Source organism: Miniopterus schreibersii, assembly GCF_964146895.1.
Source record: "Miniopterus schreibersii genome assembly, chromosome: 11".
Classification (NCBI taxonomy): domain Eukaryota; kingdom Metazoa; phylum Chordata; class Mammalia; order Chiroptera; family Miniopteridae; genus Miniopterus; species Miniopterus schreibersii.
In genome coordinates this window covers 17,874,999-17,894,479 of record NC_138111.1, presented here as the reverse complement: position 1 = coordinate 17,894,479, position 19,481 = coordinate 17,874,999, and the positions used below count along the sequence as shown (strand labels likewise).

At 47.4% G+C, this 19,481-nt stretch overlaps 1 protein-coding gene across 2 annotated transcripts in view; it reads right to left on the bottom strand.

Moving 5' to 3' along the window:
- Positions 1–19,481, bottom strand: part of EPB41L4B (erythrocyte membrane protein band 4.1 like 4B) — a gene marked incomplete at its 5' end in the record, with an annotated part of 110,284 nt that overhangs the window by 51,291 nt on the left and 39,512 nt on the right. For both annotated transcript variants that reach the window (XM_081150970.1, XM_081150969.1), the window contains 10 exons: positions 2,222–2,255; positions 5,877–5,907; positions 7,399–7,508; positions 9,547–9,716; positions 9,803–9,872; positions 10,164–10,252; positions 10,411–10,498; positions 11,526–11,646; positions 15,889–15,941; positions 17,775–17,819. In XM_081150970.1, the coding sequence (XP_081007096.1) occupies positions 2,222–2,255; positions 5,877–5,907; positions 7,399–7,508; positions 9,547–9,716; positions 9,803–9,872; positions 10,164–10,252; positions 10,411–10,498; positions 11,526–11,646; positions 15,889–15,941; positions 17,775–17,819 (811 nt within the window). The remainder of the gene's footprint in view (positions 1–2,221; positions 2,256–5,876; positions 5,908–7,398; positions 7,509–9,546; positions 9,717–9,802; positions 9,873–10,163; positions 10,253–10,410; positions 10,499–11,525; positions 11,647–15,888; positions 15,942–17,774; positions 17,820–19,481) is intronic.

The window sequence follows — 19,481 nt, the reverse complement described above, 5'->3', positions numbered from 1 at the left end:
CCCGGGTGACTGACTCCCAAACCCTGAGAGAGCCACACAGGACCTCTAAGACGGGCAAGGCACAGAGGACCTGTGGTTCCCAGAGATGTTGAGAGCAACATGTAGGAAACAGATTTTGCAGATCTGAGTTCAACAATCGCCTCGCTGTTCACCATGAGCAGAGCGAGCAGAGTGCGCTCACCCACGGGGCTGGTGGGGAGAGGACCGGGGCAGCGCTGAGCTGGGACTGCTTTGCTTCATTTATCTTTTGATGTTCTTCAAACAATAATCACCCATTGACAAGTTGTCCCTTCCTCCACAACATCCAGGCTACTCACCCCTGAAAATCCCTCAAACACCAACAAAAAACCAATCTGAGTAAGAAGATCCGAGAACATAAAGGCGGCAAGGAGGTGGGGAAACCGGGCCCCGCCTCCCCCAGCAGGTGCAAAGCACTTTCAGCTGTTCTTCCCTAGACCTGGAAGTCTCGTCCAGGTTCTGCACTTCGGGAACGATTTCACGTACGGAAGGCGAAACTACAAATTTCTCTTGAAACATACTTTGGAGACCGCGTAAAGATAATGTGCATGGGATCCCCCCCAACCTAAGGAAATAATACCTACAGTAACCAAGGGTCCAGGGCGGACTCATAATGAAGGAGCTTCGTTCCTTGTGACACTCAAAATGAGACTGGTGACAGGGCACAGAAACCTGGGAGGGTCATGTCCCTTAGACATTCACACCACCCAGGACAAGAAAGCTGATCCCAGTTGGGAGGTCACCAGATGTGGATGCTGGCCCCAAGCGCAAACAAATGACAGCCCAGGAAGCGAGGGGCGCCTCATTCACCAGAGTTCCCCCATTTGGCTGCTCATGAGAAACCCCTTTGGGGCTGTGAAGCTCTCTAACAGTCAGATTGCACCCTCAGAGTTCCTGATTCAATCAGTCCAGGGTGAGGCCCAAGCTCTGGTTATTTGTTTAAAACTTGCCAGATGGTACAGCAGGGCTGAGAACCACTGGTGCTGGTGACCTCCAGTGAAGGGGGTCAGAGAGGCTCTGGGGAGGAGATGGCTTCCGAGGCAGGCTCTATACCAGGGGTGGGGAATGTCCGGCCCCCGGACTGTATACGGCCCGCACAATCATTTGGTTTGGTCCTGCCACTGCAACTGCAGAAGGGATTTGAAATTCAATAAATCTGGGAGCTTTTTTCATAGCTAATTTTTAAGTTGATAATTTTGTATGGCCCTCAAATAATGTTATAAATATCCAAATGGCCCTTGGCAGAAAAAAGGCTCCCCATCCCTGCTCTAAACAGACAGGAGGCAAAGGAATTCCAGGCAGATGACTACAGGCAAAGGAACGGTGGGAATAAATTATGGGACAACGATGATGCAATTCTCCGAGAGCTGAACATATGTTTTGTGATGAGTAGCAATTTGAAATAAATGTAGAAAAGGAAGTCTCAGCCAGGCTGTAGAAGACTGAACGGCCAGTGAGAGCTACCCACTGGGAGTGGTGGGTGGGGAAGGCATGGGATTTGGGCCCTGCTGACAGTCCATCCCATGAAAGAGCAGAACACCAGCCCTGGGACCGGTTCTGTGCCCCTGCTGCAGGTGACAGCTCTAGCACAATGCTTTACAAAGGTGGTTCTAGGAACCACTACTGCACTGATGTTAATGGGTGTACCACCAAAAAAAGGGGGGGTTGACGGGTAAGGAGAGAGGCTAGCTTTTTGTTGGGGGGAGGTGTCCAATAATCAAATGATCTTGGGAAACATTGGATTTTAAAAAAATAAAATTTGTCTTTCTTGCAGGGTTTTCTCAGTATGTTGGATACCCCAACGGGCACTGTAAGATCCAAAAAGGGACATGAAGGACACAACATCTCCCAAACCTGTGACCAAGACATTCTTTCCTGGAGGCACTCCTCAAGGGCTCATATTCCCTGGGCCTACAACACACCTGGACAAGAAGGGGCCTCACTTGAATGCCCCTAAGAGGCTGTTTGACCACCCAGAAACTAAACAATGTCCCTGCTGCTGCTAGTTGACAAGGTGAAGAAAAATAGGCAGGCCTGAGGACCAAGAGGAAGCCAGAGTTAGGGGGGAAGGCGCTCCTCTTACTGTTTTCTCAAAAAACATTATTTCTTTAAAACCTGACTATAAACATAATGATTGCTCAATGTGGAAAGTTGAGAAACTTTAAGAATTATTACATGAAAACCTTTAAAAGCAATATCTTACCTGGTAATTATGGACTTCAGGGTTTGTTTTAGAGCTAAAGGAAAGAAAAGAAAAATATATGTAATAGGTTGTAAAGTGGCATCATTACTAACTTACAGGCATACCTCGGAGATATTGCGGGTTCGGTTCCAGACCACGGCAATACAGCGAGTCTCACAATAAAGTGAGTCCTAGCCTTCTTGCTGGTAGAGGGTCTTGCCTTCAATTTGTTTTAAAAAAAAAAAAAAAAGACCGCAACATCTGTGAAGCGCACATAAAATGAGGTATGCCTGTATTTAAACACCATAAACTAATCCTAAGCCCTATTACTTTGTTAGGAACTTTCATGAATACTCTTTTTTTATTATTAGTTGCTTAAATGAACATGTAACCGGAGAAACCAAACATCAACTTTCATTTGTCACATTAGAGCTCACAAACAGAAGCAAGCGGGTAACATTCCAGAATCCTGGTTGTGATGGGGTGTTTTGGTGGCAAAAAGGAGGTCTTTCCAATTAGGTAAACCAAGTAATTTAAGCTCCCCCTTCAGATCTGCCCTGGCACTGCTGGGTGATGCATAGCACCAGGCAGCTCCAGTGATGCCCACAGTTGGAGGGAAAGCCACCAGCCATTTCTGAGCACCTGCTACTATGGGCCCCACTGCCAACAACAATGAAGCCATGAGCTGGCCACCACTCTGGAATGTTCATTCCATATAAGGCTTTGTACTGGGAACTTTACATCTGCTGTTATTTAATCCATGCAGCAAGGCTATGAGGTCAATAAATGTTACTACCATATTTTATAGATAAAGGAATGATCGCCTAACAGAGAAGTTAGGAAACCTGCTCAGGGTCAGCCGGCTAATGATCACTGGCAGAGCCAGGACTGGAGTGGACATCTGCTTGATCCCAAAGCCTACATTGTTTCCACTAAGCCAAGAAGGTTCTGGGGTTCCTCACGCACTACCCTCGTAAAAAAGATGGATGGTGAAGGCTGGTGTAAAATATAACATGTTATTTAATATGCAAGTGTGGAATCTGCCAGAGAAAACTCAAACAAACGGCAGTAGCATCAGGCTGTGTTGCTACGGTGTGCCTGACATCAAGGTTTACCGCTTCTCCAACAATGAGAGGGAAATGTGTCGTTGCTACGAGCCCTGCTTGGGGTCTAAACGGGGCCGCGTTCCAGTTTTCAGAGGGGGCCAGTGCTCAGAGCCAGGCTCCAGGCCAGGTTCACCTCTGGCTGGACTGCACCAGGAAGGGTAAGTGTTCTGCAAGGTTCTGCAGCCCGGAGCACAATTTCATCCCTGGCTCCCACGGCAATCCTCCTCACCCTGGATCCCACAGGCTGCGCGGAACAATCCAACAGCTGCGAACAGTGGTTATTAGCTCATTTGTTCCTAAAGGGTATATTTACTTGGGGTGTTTTTAAATTTATTTATTTTTTTAGTTTGTTTTGGTTCCCAATATATATAATCTCCACTAGACGCTAAGTGGAAAGTGTAATTTTATTAGGGAGTAGCAAACACACAAAACAATCACTTCCTTAGACAGCGAAGGAAAGAAAAGTTGTAACTCACAAACCCGAGGAGTAACAGCAAGGCAGCTGACAGGCGGGAAAGGAGCCAATCCTATCAGCATACTACCTGCCGGGGCTGCTGGAAACAGGGCCAGCCCGAAGGCCTAATGCCAGCCCAGGCAGGGACTGGGCAACCTCCTCCCACCCTGGGGTTGGGGTGGGGCAGGGCGTGATGCGCTGCGGTTTAAAGGACTCTTGAGCCCCTTCCTCGCTTGCGGAGATCTGAGCCTAGACACAGCGTCTGGAGGCTGGACCCCAGCAGAATGGCACTGCAGGTAGTTTGAAATCAGAGACTTGAGGTTGAGCGAGCTTCCGGTCGTGTGATATAAAGGGCCAGTTACGTTCTCTAGAACCTTGGGAATCAAGGGCCTTGGGGCTGCCTTGGGAGGGAGGGGCGTATAAGCAGCAGGCACTGGCCGCTTCCTCCCCACTCAGCTTCATCCCCAGGGGCTCCACTTTCCTCTGTTCTCTGTCAGGTTTCTTCTGGGGGCAGGGGGTGAAAATCAGAGGCTAAAAAAGTTTGAATGAAACACTGGTCCAGCCCTAGCCAGTTTGGCTCAGTGGTTAGAGGTCAGCCCAAGGACTGAAGGGTCTCAGTTTGATTCCCAGTCAAGGGCATGTACCTCGGTTGCAGGCTCAATCCCCAGCCCTGGTTGGGGTGTGTGCAAGAGGCAACCAATCGATGTGTCTCTCTCACACTGATGTTTCTCTCTCTCTCCCCCCTTTCCACTCTCTCTGAAAAGCAAAGGGAAAAAATATCCTCAGGTGGGGATTAAAAACAACAACAACAACACTGAGCCAGCCCAACCTCCTCGTTTTCAAATGAGAAAGAAGAGGCCCAGAAAAGGGAAGGCCAGCGCCCCAGAGCTGGGGTAGAGCCAAGCCAGGGCCAGGCAGGAGCCTCTTGATCCCTCGGCCAGGGATCTCACCACCAATCAGGGCATCAGCTACCTGCTCCACCATGTGCTCTGCCAAATGTCCAGAGAGTATGGCACAGCCGAACTGTGCTGATCTCAAACACCATCCTCCCTAGTAGCCAGAGGCCTGTGCCTCTGACAACTGAGAGGCTAAATGAACTGGGCTATTGGTCAGCTGTACAGCTTAGATGCAAGAAACAACCTCATTCTGTGATTCTCTACCAGCTTGTCCACCTAATAAGTCAAAACTCCCCTAAGAAAACAGTTGTTTCAGAGGGAGAAAAAAAGGCACATGCAAGGTAGGACAGTGGTTCTCACCTGGGCTGTACACTAGAATCACCTGGAGGCTTTCAAAACCACAGATGCCTGGGCCCCACCCTCAGAGATCGTCCCTCAGCCTGGGGTGTGTGGCCTGGCTGATGGGGACCTGTCAAAGCTGACCAAGCAATTCTGACTTACAGGAAAGATCCAGAACACCTGTGCTAGGGAAGTGGCCAGCAAACCACTCCCTGGCCTACCTGTGATTGCGAGTGAAGTGTGATGGGCATACGGACATATCCCTTCATTTACATACTGTCTATGGTGGCTTTTGTGCTCCAGCGACAGAGCTGAGTACTTGTGAAAGAAACAGCCCAGCCTGCAAAGTCTAAAATGTTTACTATCTGGCCCTTTACAGAAAAAGTTGGCTGACTCCCGGGCTAGAGTTTCGGTCTTACGACAAGTTCCTTTTCCCGCAGGAATTTCAATAAAGGTGCTTAATAAAGGCTTTCTACATTGTATGGCTAGGAAACCTGCCCGTCACAGAGCGAATCCTGCATCTGCTCTGGCGTTGCTTTTGCTCATGAGCACGGCCTGCCTTTCCAACATAGCTGCCTGCAATGCCACGAGCACCGTGTGCCACACACATTCCTTTCACCTTTGTCACCCACGGTTATAACAAACAAAGCACAGAGCTACTCAAACAAGGCAGCTGTGTTTTCTAAAACAACAAACTGTCTTGAAACATTCTTCTGTGTACTCATTGAAAGCCAGGGGGATGGTATATAGCCAGGCAGCAGAAACAGGGGGAAAAAAAGAGCAGACTCACTCGGTGATTTAATTGTATCAAGGAAAAAGTCAATATTGAAAGTAAATATAATAGAGAAAAGAGCTGCATCCCAGAGCCAGGGGGCACTTACCAGAGCTGAGCTGCTATCACCGGGTTGCTTGCTTTAAAAAAAAACAGAGAGCAAGACATTTTAGAGAGCTTTATCACTTTTACCACGCATGGTGACAATGTTGGGGAAAGAGGTTGCTGCAATCTAGGAGCAGCCTCGAGGCCAGGAGGCAGAGTCTCCACCGTGGCTGCTTCTCCTTTCTGGAGGGAATGTAAACGGCTTTTCCTCTGTGCCCTGCCCTGCGATTCACTCGGTGCGAGCTCATGAAGCGCGTTCCCAGGGCCAGGCTCTCTGGGAGGCAGAGAGGACACACACAGTCCTTGCTCTCAGGGAGCTCCCAGCACTGACACAGACAGAGAGGCTAACATACAAGTAGGAACCTGCTGGGGAGCTCATGGCAGCCACTGCTGACTGGGGCAGGGTGTGAGTCTGTGGAAGGGGCCACATGAAGAGGTAGAGCTTATTTACCTGGACTCCGTTTCATTTTTAAAAGGATGCACCACAGAGAACCATTAGAAGCTTCACAAAGATGCCAGAACCCTGGCTGGAGAAGATGTCAGTAAAACAAAGGAGGGAAAGAGAATGGAGACCAGGATGAAACGTGGCAGCGAAACACAGAACCTGGAGCCTGGCAGTGCTCTAAGGCCATCGCACGGCTCAGGCACTGGGATGTCCCCTCCCCTCTGCGGCAGCCACGCCAAGGGGTCTTCCCCTTTGTGCCTGTGCGCATCCCCAGGCCTGGGAGCTCACTAGCATCTTGAGATAGCAGGACCTTTGGACAGCCCCGTTAGAAAGTTCTTTCTTATACTGAGGTATTTCTGCACAACTCTGACCCAGTGGACTACATGCACAAGCAAGATGCTTGTCAGGGAGGTAACACAGCCCTTGGGACATGAGGCTAATGTCCTCACTTGAAATTCAAGTTGGAGGAGAGAAGGGGCTGTTTTTCCCTCTAAAACACAAGATCATCTTCCCTAGGCAAGAACACGTTTAGGAGTGGGCGCAAGGAAACAAGTGTGAGAAAGGGGGAATACACATCCAATGGGAAAGACTAAAGACAAGATGGCAGGAGGGGCCTGATTACCGTCAAGAGAATCCCCCTGGGCTGTTTTCTTCCAAAGCTTTGGCAAACTCACAGATACAGAGAACAAACTGATGAAGGCTGCCAGAGGGGAGGAAGTGGGTGGATGGGCAGACATGGGGAACAGGATTAAGAAGTACAGACTTCCAGTTACACATCACAGGGAAGACAGTCAATGGTCTTGTCAAAACTATGTCCAGGGGGAGATGGCTCCTGGACCTACAGTGGGGATCACTTCGTAAGATACCTAAATGTTGAAGTGCTAGGCTGTGCACCTGAAACTAATATAGCATTGTATGTCACTACAATTAAAAATAAATTTAAAAATAAAAACCAAAAAGCTTCAGAATGACAGAGCAGACCAGTGGGAAGTTCCTTCAAAATCTGCTTCACCATGCTCCTCGGGCACTAACCAGCTAACCCACACTGTGAAATTCCCACACAGAAGGAAAAGCGCACAACCTTTGAATGTTGAATGTCTCCGGGATGGGTAGCGTTTACTAGGCTTCCTCTCAAAGGTGCTGGTTCTTCGTAACCGGGCCCCGTGTGTAGCCTGATATTCCGTCCGCCCACTGGAAGGTAAATATTTTACTGCATGTTACCAATATCAGGATATCAGTACATTACACATATTTGAAAGCAAATTTTTATTTCCATGAGTTCCAATGTCAATTTCAACTTATCGTGACGCGTGTGGTAAAGAACACACTCAATTTCACCTTCTGTTTGGAAATAAAATCAGCTTTGCCAAATCCGGGCTGTGTGATTGAGGCTGGTATTTCCAACAAAGAACAAAACCCACAATTTAGGTACCAGCTACTTGGCTGCACAAACCAAGCAGGCTCGAGTACCTGGAACATTTGACTAAGAGAACACTGATTTGCACATATAAATAACCTTTCATAAAACAAATTACACAGACATTTAAATCTTTTAAAAGGCTGCTATCGACGACCACTTATCTAAACCTTGGCTTCGCCTGCTACGCGCCAAGGGAAACATTGGCTCTCTCACCCAGGCTTTCTGGGTTCAGCCGAGGAGTGGCCCAGCCTCCAGGGGGCGTGCTGTTTTTGTCTCATCTGTCGTGGCTTCATTCCAGTCACTCTCGGGCTGGGATTCATCACAGGGAAGGAGCCACTTGCCACCTGCTATGAGAGCCTCCAACGGGCAACCTCATCTCTAAACTCCCCTTTCCTTCTAAACTTCTCAACGAGCGGAAGGGAGCCTGGTCTGGGCCAAATCCTAGGGGAGCTGCCTCCCAGTGTGGAAAATCCTGCCTTGGCAAGCACCCCCATAGGCCTTCCCTCCTCACTCCCCCTGGAGCAGACATCAGCATCCCGTGCAATGTTCCCATTGACCTTTGTAGTTCCGACATTCTCCATCCCCCACAGAACCCTGGGAGTCGATTCTCAGAAAGGACCAGTTGTTTTTCCCCCCCGCCCTGCGCGCAGCATTTAAAAATACATTCAAAGTAATTCTTTAAACTCAAGTGCACAGCCATTCCCGTGCACAGGAGATAAATTTGAACTGAGAAGATCTTTTTGCACTTTAAGCAGAGTTCAAGGACATGCCATGTGTGGGTAGAGGTTATGAAACATGTGAAGTCTTAGATCTTGTAGGAGCTATTCTCAGATCTGTAAACGTGCCTCAGCAATCAACCTTGAGAGCGGGTTTAAAATGTACATGCCCAGGCCTTATTCATACATGCACATGTGGCCACCCCCAGATTCTGATTACAAAGGTCTTAGATGAGGTCATAAATTCTCATTTTTAATAAATACCCAGGGAGTTTCCATGCACTTTGAGAGAGACAGTCTCAGAATCATAAGTAAAAAATATATCAGAATAAACTGTCTATTTTTTCAGGGTCTTTTCAGATTCAACTATTTACTGAGCCTACTCTGGTCACTCACACATATGCTGACATCGGCTCTCATTCTTAAATGTCACCGAATTTCCTGACACTGGCATGTGAAAAGCAATAGAGTGATGGATGGATAAAATGTAAGATCCAGACTGTGTGGGGTTGAATCGTGGCTCTACCATTCACTGTCTGTGACTTTGGGCAGATTACATAATGCCCGGCCCTAGTTTCCTTATCTGTAAAATGGGGACAACCAGAGGACCTATCTTCTTAAGGCTGCTGGGAGGACTGTGAGCTGTACCATGAAGAGCCTGGTGCAGTGCAGGGCACAGAGCTTTCCACAGGGATGTCTCCGTCCATCCTGTGGCTGTACTGCCCAGTGTGGTAGCCACCTGCCTCATGCCCTGGGCGCCTGAAACATGCTTAGTGAGACTTGAGAAACTACATTTTAAAATTCCTTCTATATTAATGACTCTGAATAGCCACATGTGGCTAGTGTTTCCTGTATCAGACCATCTCATTCAAGCTAAATGTCAGCTATTAATAACTTTGTTGTTATCCCCATTTCACCAATGAGAACGGCGGCTGAAAGCGTCAGGGACTTGACGGGAAGGGCAGATCTTAAAGAAGCAGGGACAGAGCGCCCAACGGGAGCCTCCGGATGAAGATCCGTGGCTCCAGGCACAGAAAACGCCGCCCCTGCCCTCCTTCCGAGCCCGCGATCGTGCTGCACAGATGGCGCCTACCTGAATCGGAAGCGGGACCCCAGCCTGATGAAGTCTGACCCGTTGGACTTGCTGTGCCCCGGCGCCCGCAGTCGGAAGAAGGCGTGGTGCTCGACGGCGCACTTCCAGAGGTGCTTGCAGGTCCTGGCGCTGTCCAGGCGGAACACGAACGTGTGCTCCTGCTCGCGGCCCTTCGGGGGAGCACAGGGTCCTCGCGTGAGTGGGCGCGGGGGAGCGCGGGGCGCTCACGCGAGGCGGGACAAGGGGCGAGGCGTACCTGGTCGTCGTCCTCCACCACGACCAGCGTCAGTTTGCTCTTTTTAAAATCCATTTTGGTAATTTTAGGCCTGGTCAGAGAGAAGACATTGTAAAAATACAATCTGCAGGAAAACTACGCATCGAACAGCAGTTTCCGCTCTACTTTTAAAGCTTGGATATTGCTACGAAATCATTCGTTCATTTAAGCGTGATTATCCCGGTTTCATTGCCATTGCCACACACCCACAGATACAAGAGAATGGTGTGTCTTTAAAATGAATCAGGAGGGGTTGCAAATACCCCTCAATAATCATCCATCACATATAATTCCACCACAAAATAGGAAAAGACATTTTTAATATTAGACAAAACTAAATTACCAAAAGAATAAGCCTATTTTGTTAGCTCCTTCAAAGATTAATATGCCTGTCGGGGTCAGTCCAAGAGAATATTCACAGCCATCTCTTCCCTACAAATAAATGAAGTGACAATCGGTAGAAGGTTCTAACAGGTGGTCACAGAGCAGAATGCAAAACAGTTCGCTCACCACGTTACTTTATTTGCCCACCGTTTACACGCTGCTCGGGCACAGCGAGACCCAAGGACTTAAACGCACCCAGTTCTTACCCTGACAACGTGCATGTCTACCCCATACATTTCCAGCCACTTCGCTTTATTCAGATAGGACAGTTCCGCCTGGGCAGGGCTCTTTCCCCTTAGAGAAACCAATGGAAATACATGTAAACTGCAATTTGTACACCCACAAAATTCTGAAGGGCACAGCCATACACTAAGGGATTTTATGTAGCAATTAAAGGAGTGAGGGACACCCATTTATACTAACACACCTCCCAGACAGACCGTCAGTTGAACAGGAAGATGACAGAGCAGTGTTTATAATGTGAACACAGAAGGCAACAATTTTTTGGTGTGTAAATACGGGTATGTATACGCAAATAAAAGGCCGAGAACACAACAGCTGCCTGCAGGGGGGTGAGGGGTAGGTAGGGGTGCAGATAACGCAGCAACCACACATTTCTACGTGAAACAAGAATGTGCTAACGTTCACTCTCACTCTTCATTTTCAAAAAAGCCGTACGTCCTTCACAATGACTGACGGACAACAGGAAATCAGGCTAAGTTTCTGAGTCCAAGAGTGACTTGGAATGGGCAGAGTTTGGGGAAGATGGGCTGGGAAGGAAGAGATGCTAAAGTCTGAGAAACTTGTGAGTGCACTACTGGTAGCCCAGGCATAAAAGTGCCTATGGGGGAAAGGAGAAAAAGCCCAAAGATAAAAGGCAGGGCTGGTTTTAGCTGCAGTGACCACATGTCCTGAAATATAATGTTGCACAGCACATGGACTCAAATATGACTGTCCCTGTAAGGGAGAACATGGCCTATTTCTGAAGAGTTCACTCTAGAAGTTCAGACCAGGGACAGAGACCCAGGTGTGTGGAATGTTTCAAGGCAGCACCTCCTCTTGATTTCTTGAGGCCAGGCGAGCAGGGGCATGGCCTGTAGCAATGAACAAACCAGGCCCAGGCTCTATAACTCGGAGAGAAACAGGAATATGCTTTGGTTCTTACAGTACATCTCTGCAAAGAGAGACGTTGTGTGGGCCTTTGGAAAAATAGCACTGAACGGGGCACAGGAGAGAGGTGAAGAGTTGGGGCTGCAGTTTTACAGTAGATAAAACAATCTTACAAATGCTTACATATTACAAGATAAATGCGTCAAGGTACCTGCACTCTTTCCATCTCTGGAAGATATCAAATTCCATCGCTTCTGTCTGATTTGGAATGAACCGAAACTCAGACACAAGCTCTGGTGTGTGCTCTGGAAGCTCGCATTCCCCAAGCTCTGCTGCAATCGTCAAGAGGGAGAAAAACAGGAGACATTGAATGCTTTTCACTACTGCTGCAACAAGGTCCAAAGGCATTTGGCACACGGTGAGAAAGCACAGGTACCCCAAATGTGTAAGTCTCCTTTCAGGAGGACCTGACTCCCACTCAGTACCCACACGCACATTCAGAATCCCCAAGAGTCACTCGAGCACCCACCCCTCAGGTACAACACCATTGTCTTAGTGATTACTGTCTTTCTCCTGACTATTTCTCCTACCAGGGGAGGCCCCGATTATATTTCCCTGGAGAAGTGGTAGAGCCTGAATGTGCAATAAAAGGCAACTGCGGGGAATAAAGACCTGCCCAGAAACATCCACTTAACAAAAGCTTTTGTGAAGCAGGTGGGTCTGAGCAGCACTCCAGGGGCTGCAGTGCTGGAGAGGACCAATCAAGAATTCAGCACATGCAGAATCCAGGGGAAAATATGTTGGGAGGGAGAGGGAAGGAGTGATGGAGGAGGGGGTGTGAGGGCTGCAGGAGCAACTGCCGCAACTCAGGCAGAACCAGGGAGGGAGCCAGTCAGGCAGAGAGGAGGAGCTGCCATGTGGGTAATCCCTGCTGAGGGTCCCTGCTCTCACTAAGTACCCCACAGAACTGAGGGCCTGAGGACACAGGGGCCCAATTCCTCCAGGACACGAATGGGAAAATCCACTCCCCCCCAGCCCCACCCAGTGCACCTCTGCAGCTCAGGAAGCAGACCCCAGAATGAAAGGGCATCCTCCAGAGGCTCCTCTAATACCCTGCTACATAAAGGGTCGACCTCACACCGGCAGCATCAGCATCACCTGGGAGCCTTCTCACAATGCCGAATCTCAGACCCCACCTCACACCTATCGAAGCAAAACCTGCCTTTTCTTAAGATGCCGAGGGAGTGATGCACACATTACTGTGAAAAGCACTGATCTACAATAAAGGGTTTCAAATGCGAGCATGCATTAGGGTCACCTGGAGAGCTCATTACAATACACATCGATGGACCCCACCCCCAGGGATTCTGATTTTGTGGGTCTGGAAAAGGCCTGAGAATCTGCATTTCCAGCAAGTTCCTAGGTGATGCAGATGTGGCTGACCCAGGGAACATACTTTGAGAACCACTGCTTAACACAACATGTCTCATCAACTGACCAGCCAGCATATGCCTGAGTCCTTCCAGCGACAGCAACTCGCTATGTACCCAGAAGCCCTTTCTCTCAACCCCAGGTGAGCTGCACCAGGCCTGGCATGGGCTGCTAAGGACTCCAGCTGGCTTACAGGATTCAACAGAACGTCCCTGATCACACAGAGGAAGCATTAACACAGACTTGAAGGGGTGATGGGAAGATTGTACGAGACCATGCCTGACACAGGCAGGGGCTGGGTGAATGTTTCCTCACCTGACTGCAGCCCCTCATCTGCAACTCTGAAGTGGACAGCACCCCCTACAACCACCAGGTGGATGGGGTCAGGTGAGCAAAGTCACTCATGAAGACTGCCCTGGAAATATTTGCCCAGAGAAGGTGAGGTCCAGGCTTCCGAGGTGGGAGGCCACCTTTGACCCTTGACCAAGGGATAACACCCTGAAACTAGTGACCTGGCAAGCACAGAGGGGCAGTCTAGGAAGAGATCACCCTGATATGAACCACTCTTCCCTTGCACACATGGGCCAAAGTGAGGCAATGGGGCCCTGCACTTAGTGGTGTGTCTGGACAAGTCCACTGACACCATCAAGCACAGAAGGGGGAAGCCAGGCAATGACAACGCTTCCCTGGGACCCTGCGAGGGGACTGGTGTCCCTCCTCACCATGGCTGGATTAAAACAGGCCTGAGGGAGACCCGTTTGAGAGAGCATGCCTGCCTTCCAAGAATCTGCTGGCAAAAATGACACTTCACTCAGTCTGCTGACTGCAGCCAGGGCCCTAGCTGTGCAGGGTGGCGGGAACAGCTCAGACACAGGAGGGCATGAATCCCACCTCCACTGTATACTATCTGTGTGACCTGGGCAAGTCACTTAACCTCTCTGGGTCTTCGATGCTTTACTTGTAAAATGGGACCTGTTACAGGATGAAATGAGATCATGGGCACACAACCAATTATCTCCTTCTTCCTCCCTTGTTTTTCTTTTAGCTGGAATTGAATTTCAAATCTACCAGGAATTTAGTTCCCCAAAGAGCACAGCTGCCATGCAAGGCCACTGCATCCTAACTCCGAAAGCACCATTAATTCAAGGACAACCACAGTGAGACATATCTGCAAGGCTCGAGCACGGGAAGAAACACAGTCTTTTATGTTATTCAAACCCACACAGACGCTCTAGTGATCTTTACAGTCCGAGGCAAGCTGGCTCAGCTGTGACTGAGCTGAAAAGCAGGCTGCAGCGTTAACTGATGGGATGGGGAGAAGGGGGCACGGAGGGACAATGCACCATGAACTTCTTGTAGACATTTGTGTGTCTCGGTCTTCAGTCTTTATTTGTACTTCACATAATGACTGCATCTTAAATCACACTAATGTGGTTCCAACTCGAATGGGTAATTTCTTCAAGAAGGGCTCACAGACAGCTGATATTCTTGTCTGCATGGGTTCTGGGGCAAGGTATGTAGTTCTTCTAGGCCTGGACTTTGTGAAGATGATGACGGCTTCATCACATTGGGTGGTGGAGGGTAACACGTGTGCCTCATCTTCTAATCATTCAAGACAATAGATAGGTTTACACATTGCACCTCTGGCCTTAGGAAGAAACCTCCCCAGTGGATTGGGGACCCCCAGGTCTGACAGGGATGCTTTCATCCCATTAACTACACCCTGACATCTACTGCTGGGCCATCAAGCCTGACGGTGTGACACCTGGCAGCTCAGAAACTCTAGGGTGGAGGCTACTTGGCAAGCTAGGGAAATCTATACCTGGTCACAGTGGACAGTCCATTTCCAAGTTCCCCAAGCCATTACACATCCCATGCACTTCCCATAAGGACTGTTGTATCAGGAATATATGGATGTAAAGCACTCAGCTTTGTACTTGGCAAAGACAGTTACAGATGCCAACATGGTCACCTCTATCACCAAGGCCTTCAGATCTCAGGGGAAGGCTCCCCCTTCCACCAAAGTCCCTGGGGGCCTCTTCAATTTCATTCAATTCACTCTGCACTTACTGAGCACCTACTACAGGCCCCGTCCCCATTAGAGAATAAGAAAGTTGACTAAGGAATGGGAGTATCAGAGAATGGGAATAAGCTGAAGTCATTAAAAACCATCTTTATCAGCACAAACATGACAAAATACATGTACTAAAACTGCCAAGTCGAAAATCATATAAAAAATTTATACATGTCTCTGAACAGAATTACATTTTAAAAACTCCACTCAAAACCCATAGACAGAATCTCTGGTTGCCTGTGGCTGGCAGGACGAAGGGTTCCTTCCTTCCTTCCGCTTGTCTGTTGTCCTGTTGTCCTGATTTTCTATAATTAGCATGTACTGATTTTGTAATTTGAAAAGACTTAGATCAACTTTTAGAAACTGGTAAATATAAAAGTGAGAAGCCAAATCTTATTATGGTGTTCAAAAATAATTAGTGATTATGAATGAATAATTCATTCCTCCGTGGGAGCCAATGAACACACCGGTAAGCGAGTCCACAGCATATGTCTACCTGACGCACGGATGAAATTCCTTATGTGCAGTTAGTTACACATTAGTATCCACTTAATTAGTGCAGGAGATGCTGGCGAGTGTTTCTTGTGCACTTGGAAGATCCACCAGTGCATCATACGGACGGAACAGTGGATGCAGGCAAACCTCTTACCATCCAGTTCCCACCCACATGCTGATGACTCCCGTCAGAGCTTCTCACCGAGTCAGATTTGCATACTCAAGAAGCTACCGGAGGCCCCACTGGCACCTCGCAGCCAAGAGACCCTACGCTAATGTCTCCTCTTCTTCTAACCATTCCATCACCTATCCTCAGTAGCAGCCTCTGAATCATCCCTGACTCCTTTCCCCACTCCTAAGTCTAATGACCAAGTCCTTCTCCTTGTATGGCCAATGCTGCTGTTTGTTTGGGGGGGGAGGGGGGTGCGCGCCCTAATCAGTTTCTTTTTATCACAGCAACTCCTCCCCACCGCACCCCCAAAGTAGAGCACTGTGCCTGGTACAGTCTACCCTCATTTGCTGAAATGAAAGCAGTAACATTAAAATCCTAATGACCACGAAAAGAACAATGTACCTTGTAGACAGAGAGCAGCTAATTCCACAGCCGTCTCATATGGGCATTTCAATCTTGAAAAAAAGAAAAGAAATTAATTCTACAAATGAACTTTAATACTCACAAGCATATAAAATGTCATTAAAGTCATTAGTCAAAAGGTGGTAATCTTTGGGTGATGATTTTTGTTCTCTGTGGTTTCTATTCTGCTGTCCACATTAAACAATGCAGACAACCAGACTTACATTACATACTTCCCAAAGTCAGTTCCCACCATATGGTGAAACCACCCAATCGAGGTATAGGTTCTATCAACCCTGTCGGCAATTTTAGCGAATTTCAAAAAATGGGGAAGTTTGGGAAGTAGAATGGAAAGCCCTCCCTGTGCCCTATTATTTTTAAACTTATTTTATTTTCACATAGTACATGCGCCTTTCCAAACTGCCTTAAACATTTCTGGAAACGAGGTCATAATATTAAAAATAAGCAGACAGACACAGTTATCTGACAGTGCCAGGACGGCTGGACAGACTCAAGCATTCTAATAAGTGTAACTGAGGCTGAGCCACAGACGTGTATTATTACAAACCAGGATCTCATTCGTATTTCATATTACAAATTTAGTTAGAAAAATAATAATGACGTACATTGGTATAGCACTTCATAGTTTTCAAAGCCTTTTCATCTACATTATCCAATTTGGTGAACGCATGGAGTTTGTAAACCCCTAGATCGGGTGTTGCCAGGGCTCCTATCCCCCATTGGGAGATGAGGAACGGACTGTTGGAGCGCCTTGCCCAAGGTCATCCAGCAGGTAGGGGGCAGCGCTGGGACCAGGATGCCATTCAGCTTTCAAGTACAGTACATGAGGCTGAAGTACATGTAAACTGCAAAGTACTATACAAATGCAGGATGTCACCATTAATATTTTTCCAAACTGAGGACATATATTAGAGTCAAGAGGCCTTCAGTATGAGGAGCACAGTATGGAGAAAGGGAGGGGGGGATAAAAGTACACACACACTCATAATACACACATCAATCAAAGATCTGTATTGCATGGCTGAGTAAGGCAAATGTATACACTGTACAATCTACTTGTTCTATAGCGTACGTTCCACTAAGATTTTCACAGCACATATTCTATGGAGAGTTTGCGAATTCGGAAATCGCATTTTCAATTTCCTTCAGACTGTATTAAAAATCAAAATGTATTCTTGTCAATATCGGGTCCTGCATTTTAGATTCAGTAGTCTTAACTTTTTCATGTACAAAAAAAATAGTCAATATGTATGCTGAAAAATGATGCAACTGTAAAAGCTATGACTGTAAATCTTGTATCTTTAAAATAGATTAATATCGCATGTAAAATCAACCACATGAGTGCCGATGCTCCTTTTCCTCAACAATCACTATGTAGCCAGAGGCCTAGTATTTAAAAACCACTTTTAAGAGGGGCAAAGGAAATGAGATGAGATGTTTAAACCTCTATCAGAATCAGAACATAACTTCTTTACATTATTTAATGCAGATGGTGATGAATGAGACTTTTGGACTGTCCAAATACTTGTAAGTGTATACATACTAATAACGTATCTTGCTTGCAAATACGACAAAAGCCATTATGAATGGGGCAGTGATGTGATCAGGGAGAGAATTATTCCCAAATACACATCACTTAAGATATTAAATGCTCTTGGAAATGCTTCAAGCCATAGAGTAATCATTTAAAATAAGATGATGACAGTGATACAAGTATTAGACTCACTTTACAATGCCTGGTGTACTTTTTTTGAATTTTGAAAAGGAACAAGGGTAAGAGAGTTAAAAAAAACAAAACAGTGAATTATTTAGAAATATACTATGTTCTATCCTGGGTTTAAGAATTAGAACAAAAACGTACTTACTTTCCTGAAAGAATGTCATGCCTGAGTTGTAAAACAAACAGGTACCTGACAAACATATATAAAAGTCAACAGAGGGTCACTCTTCCCCAGCCGCTTCCGATCCCGACTGCCCAGCATGAACCCCGCCCCGCACGCCCCGATTTCTGCATTGTAAGAAGGGAGTCCAACTCAAATGAGAACTGCGGTGGAAGCAGCTCCTCCTGAGTCTCCAGGAAGGCAGCCCGGGACCTAGCTGGGAAGGCGAGTGCATGTGCGAACTTGCAAGATACTTGGAGGATGGACATGGAACGCGGCACGGTCCAGTGAGGCCTCCGCACCCCCTCTGGGACCGGGAGAGAGCCAAACACTGCACGAGCGCTCACGCAGCAGGCATGCGACTCGGCCAACCAAATGGGCAGGTGCAGCCACCGCACGTGGCCCTCGGCCCGCCCCGCAGGGGAGTCCAGAAAGGCTGCTCCTGCCTGTATCAAAGAGTTTACAGCTGATTGCAGTTAGCAACTGCTTACGCCTTTTTTCCTGATGCAGTTTAACTGCAGACTCCGTCTTTTAAAAAAACTGCACATGTGAGCACACGCACACAGACACACACACAAATCCTGGAGCTAGACTGCAGCTGCTGGTTACACGGGTAACAAAAAATGGGGCACATAACACAAGTGAGGTTCACTTAAGTAAAAAAATGAAGTGTCTTGGTCTAAACAAGCAGTTTCTTGCCAGATGCACGTGGGCATCGAAACCACTTTACAGTGCTTTGTAAAAACAAAAAGGCTGCCCACGCTCCCCACTCCACACGGAGGGAGTCAGTCTCACACACAAGGACTGGTCCCCAGGAATCTGATTTGCTCAAAAACTTGCCAGGTGTTTCTGATTCACACACTCTGGTTAAGAATCACTGGCTTTGATGACAGCTAGAAGCAGTGTGTTTCATAAAGGATTGAAGGAAAATACTAGATTAATTTAGTTTGAACTTTGAAAACAATGCAGATAAGTCACCCTCCGTGGAATGGATCTAGGACAATGTGGGTGACCCAAAAATCAACGGGGAGCCTGAAGGTTCTATTCCAGAATGTTCCTACCCGAGACCGGTGCTTAACCACCAGTGAACTAAGTACTCCCCATCAAAAAGGACACAAAGTGACATGCGCAAACTCCCAACTCCTACAGGAAAACCTAACTACAGGAGCTCCATGGTTTCTCCAATGAGGAGGGGGGGTGAAGGGTGATAAGCAGTCTTTAATGTGTTGCTCAGGTGGTCACCTCCAAGCTAGTGGTCAACTGTGGGCTACTCAATAGCTTACATGTCACCACTCCTGTCCATTACAGACAATGACAGGGAGGTTCTGGGGACCTCAGGTATGACTAGGTAGAGAATCTCACTGATAAAAGGGTAGCTGAAGGGAAACCCCACACTTAAAATGTTTTTAGGTCTCTTTTGCTTCTACACTGTTTCTGAAGTCTGGTAGACATAGGAAGGCTCACTATAAAAGAAATTCAGTGGGGCTGAAAGATAACATAAAGAGATTCTAACAACTCTGATACTGTGACAATCAAGGGAATATTTTGCAGTCCCTTAAAAAAATAAGATGGCAATTTTGGACTGAAAAAAAACGCTCTTCCAATCCCTGTCTTCCCTTTTCTTACCGGACACAAAAATAAAGTGCCATAGAACAACTAACCAAATTACCCAAGGTCCAACCAAACAGAAAT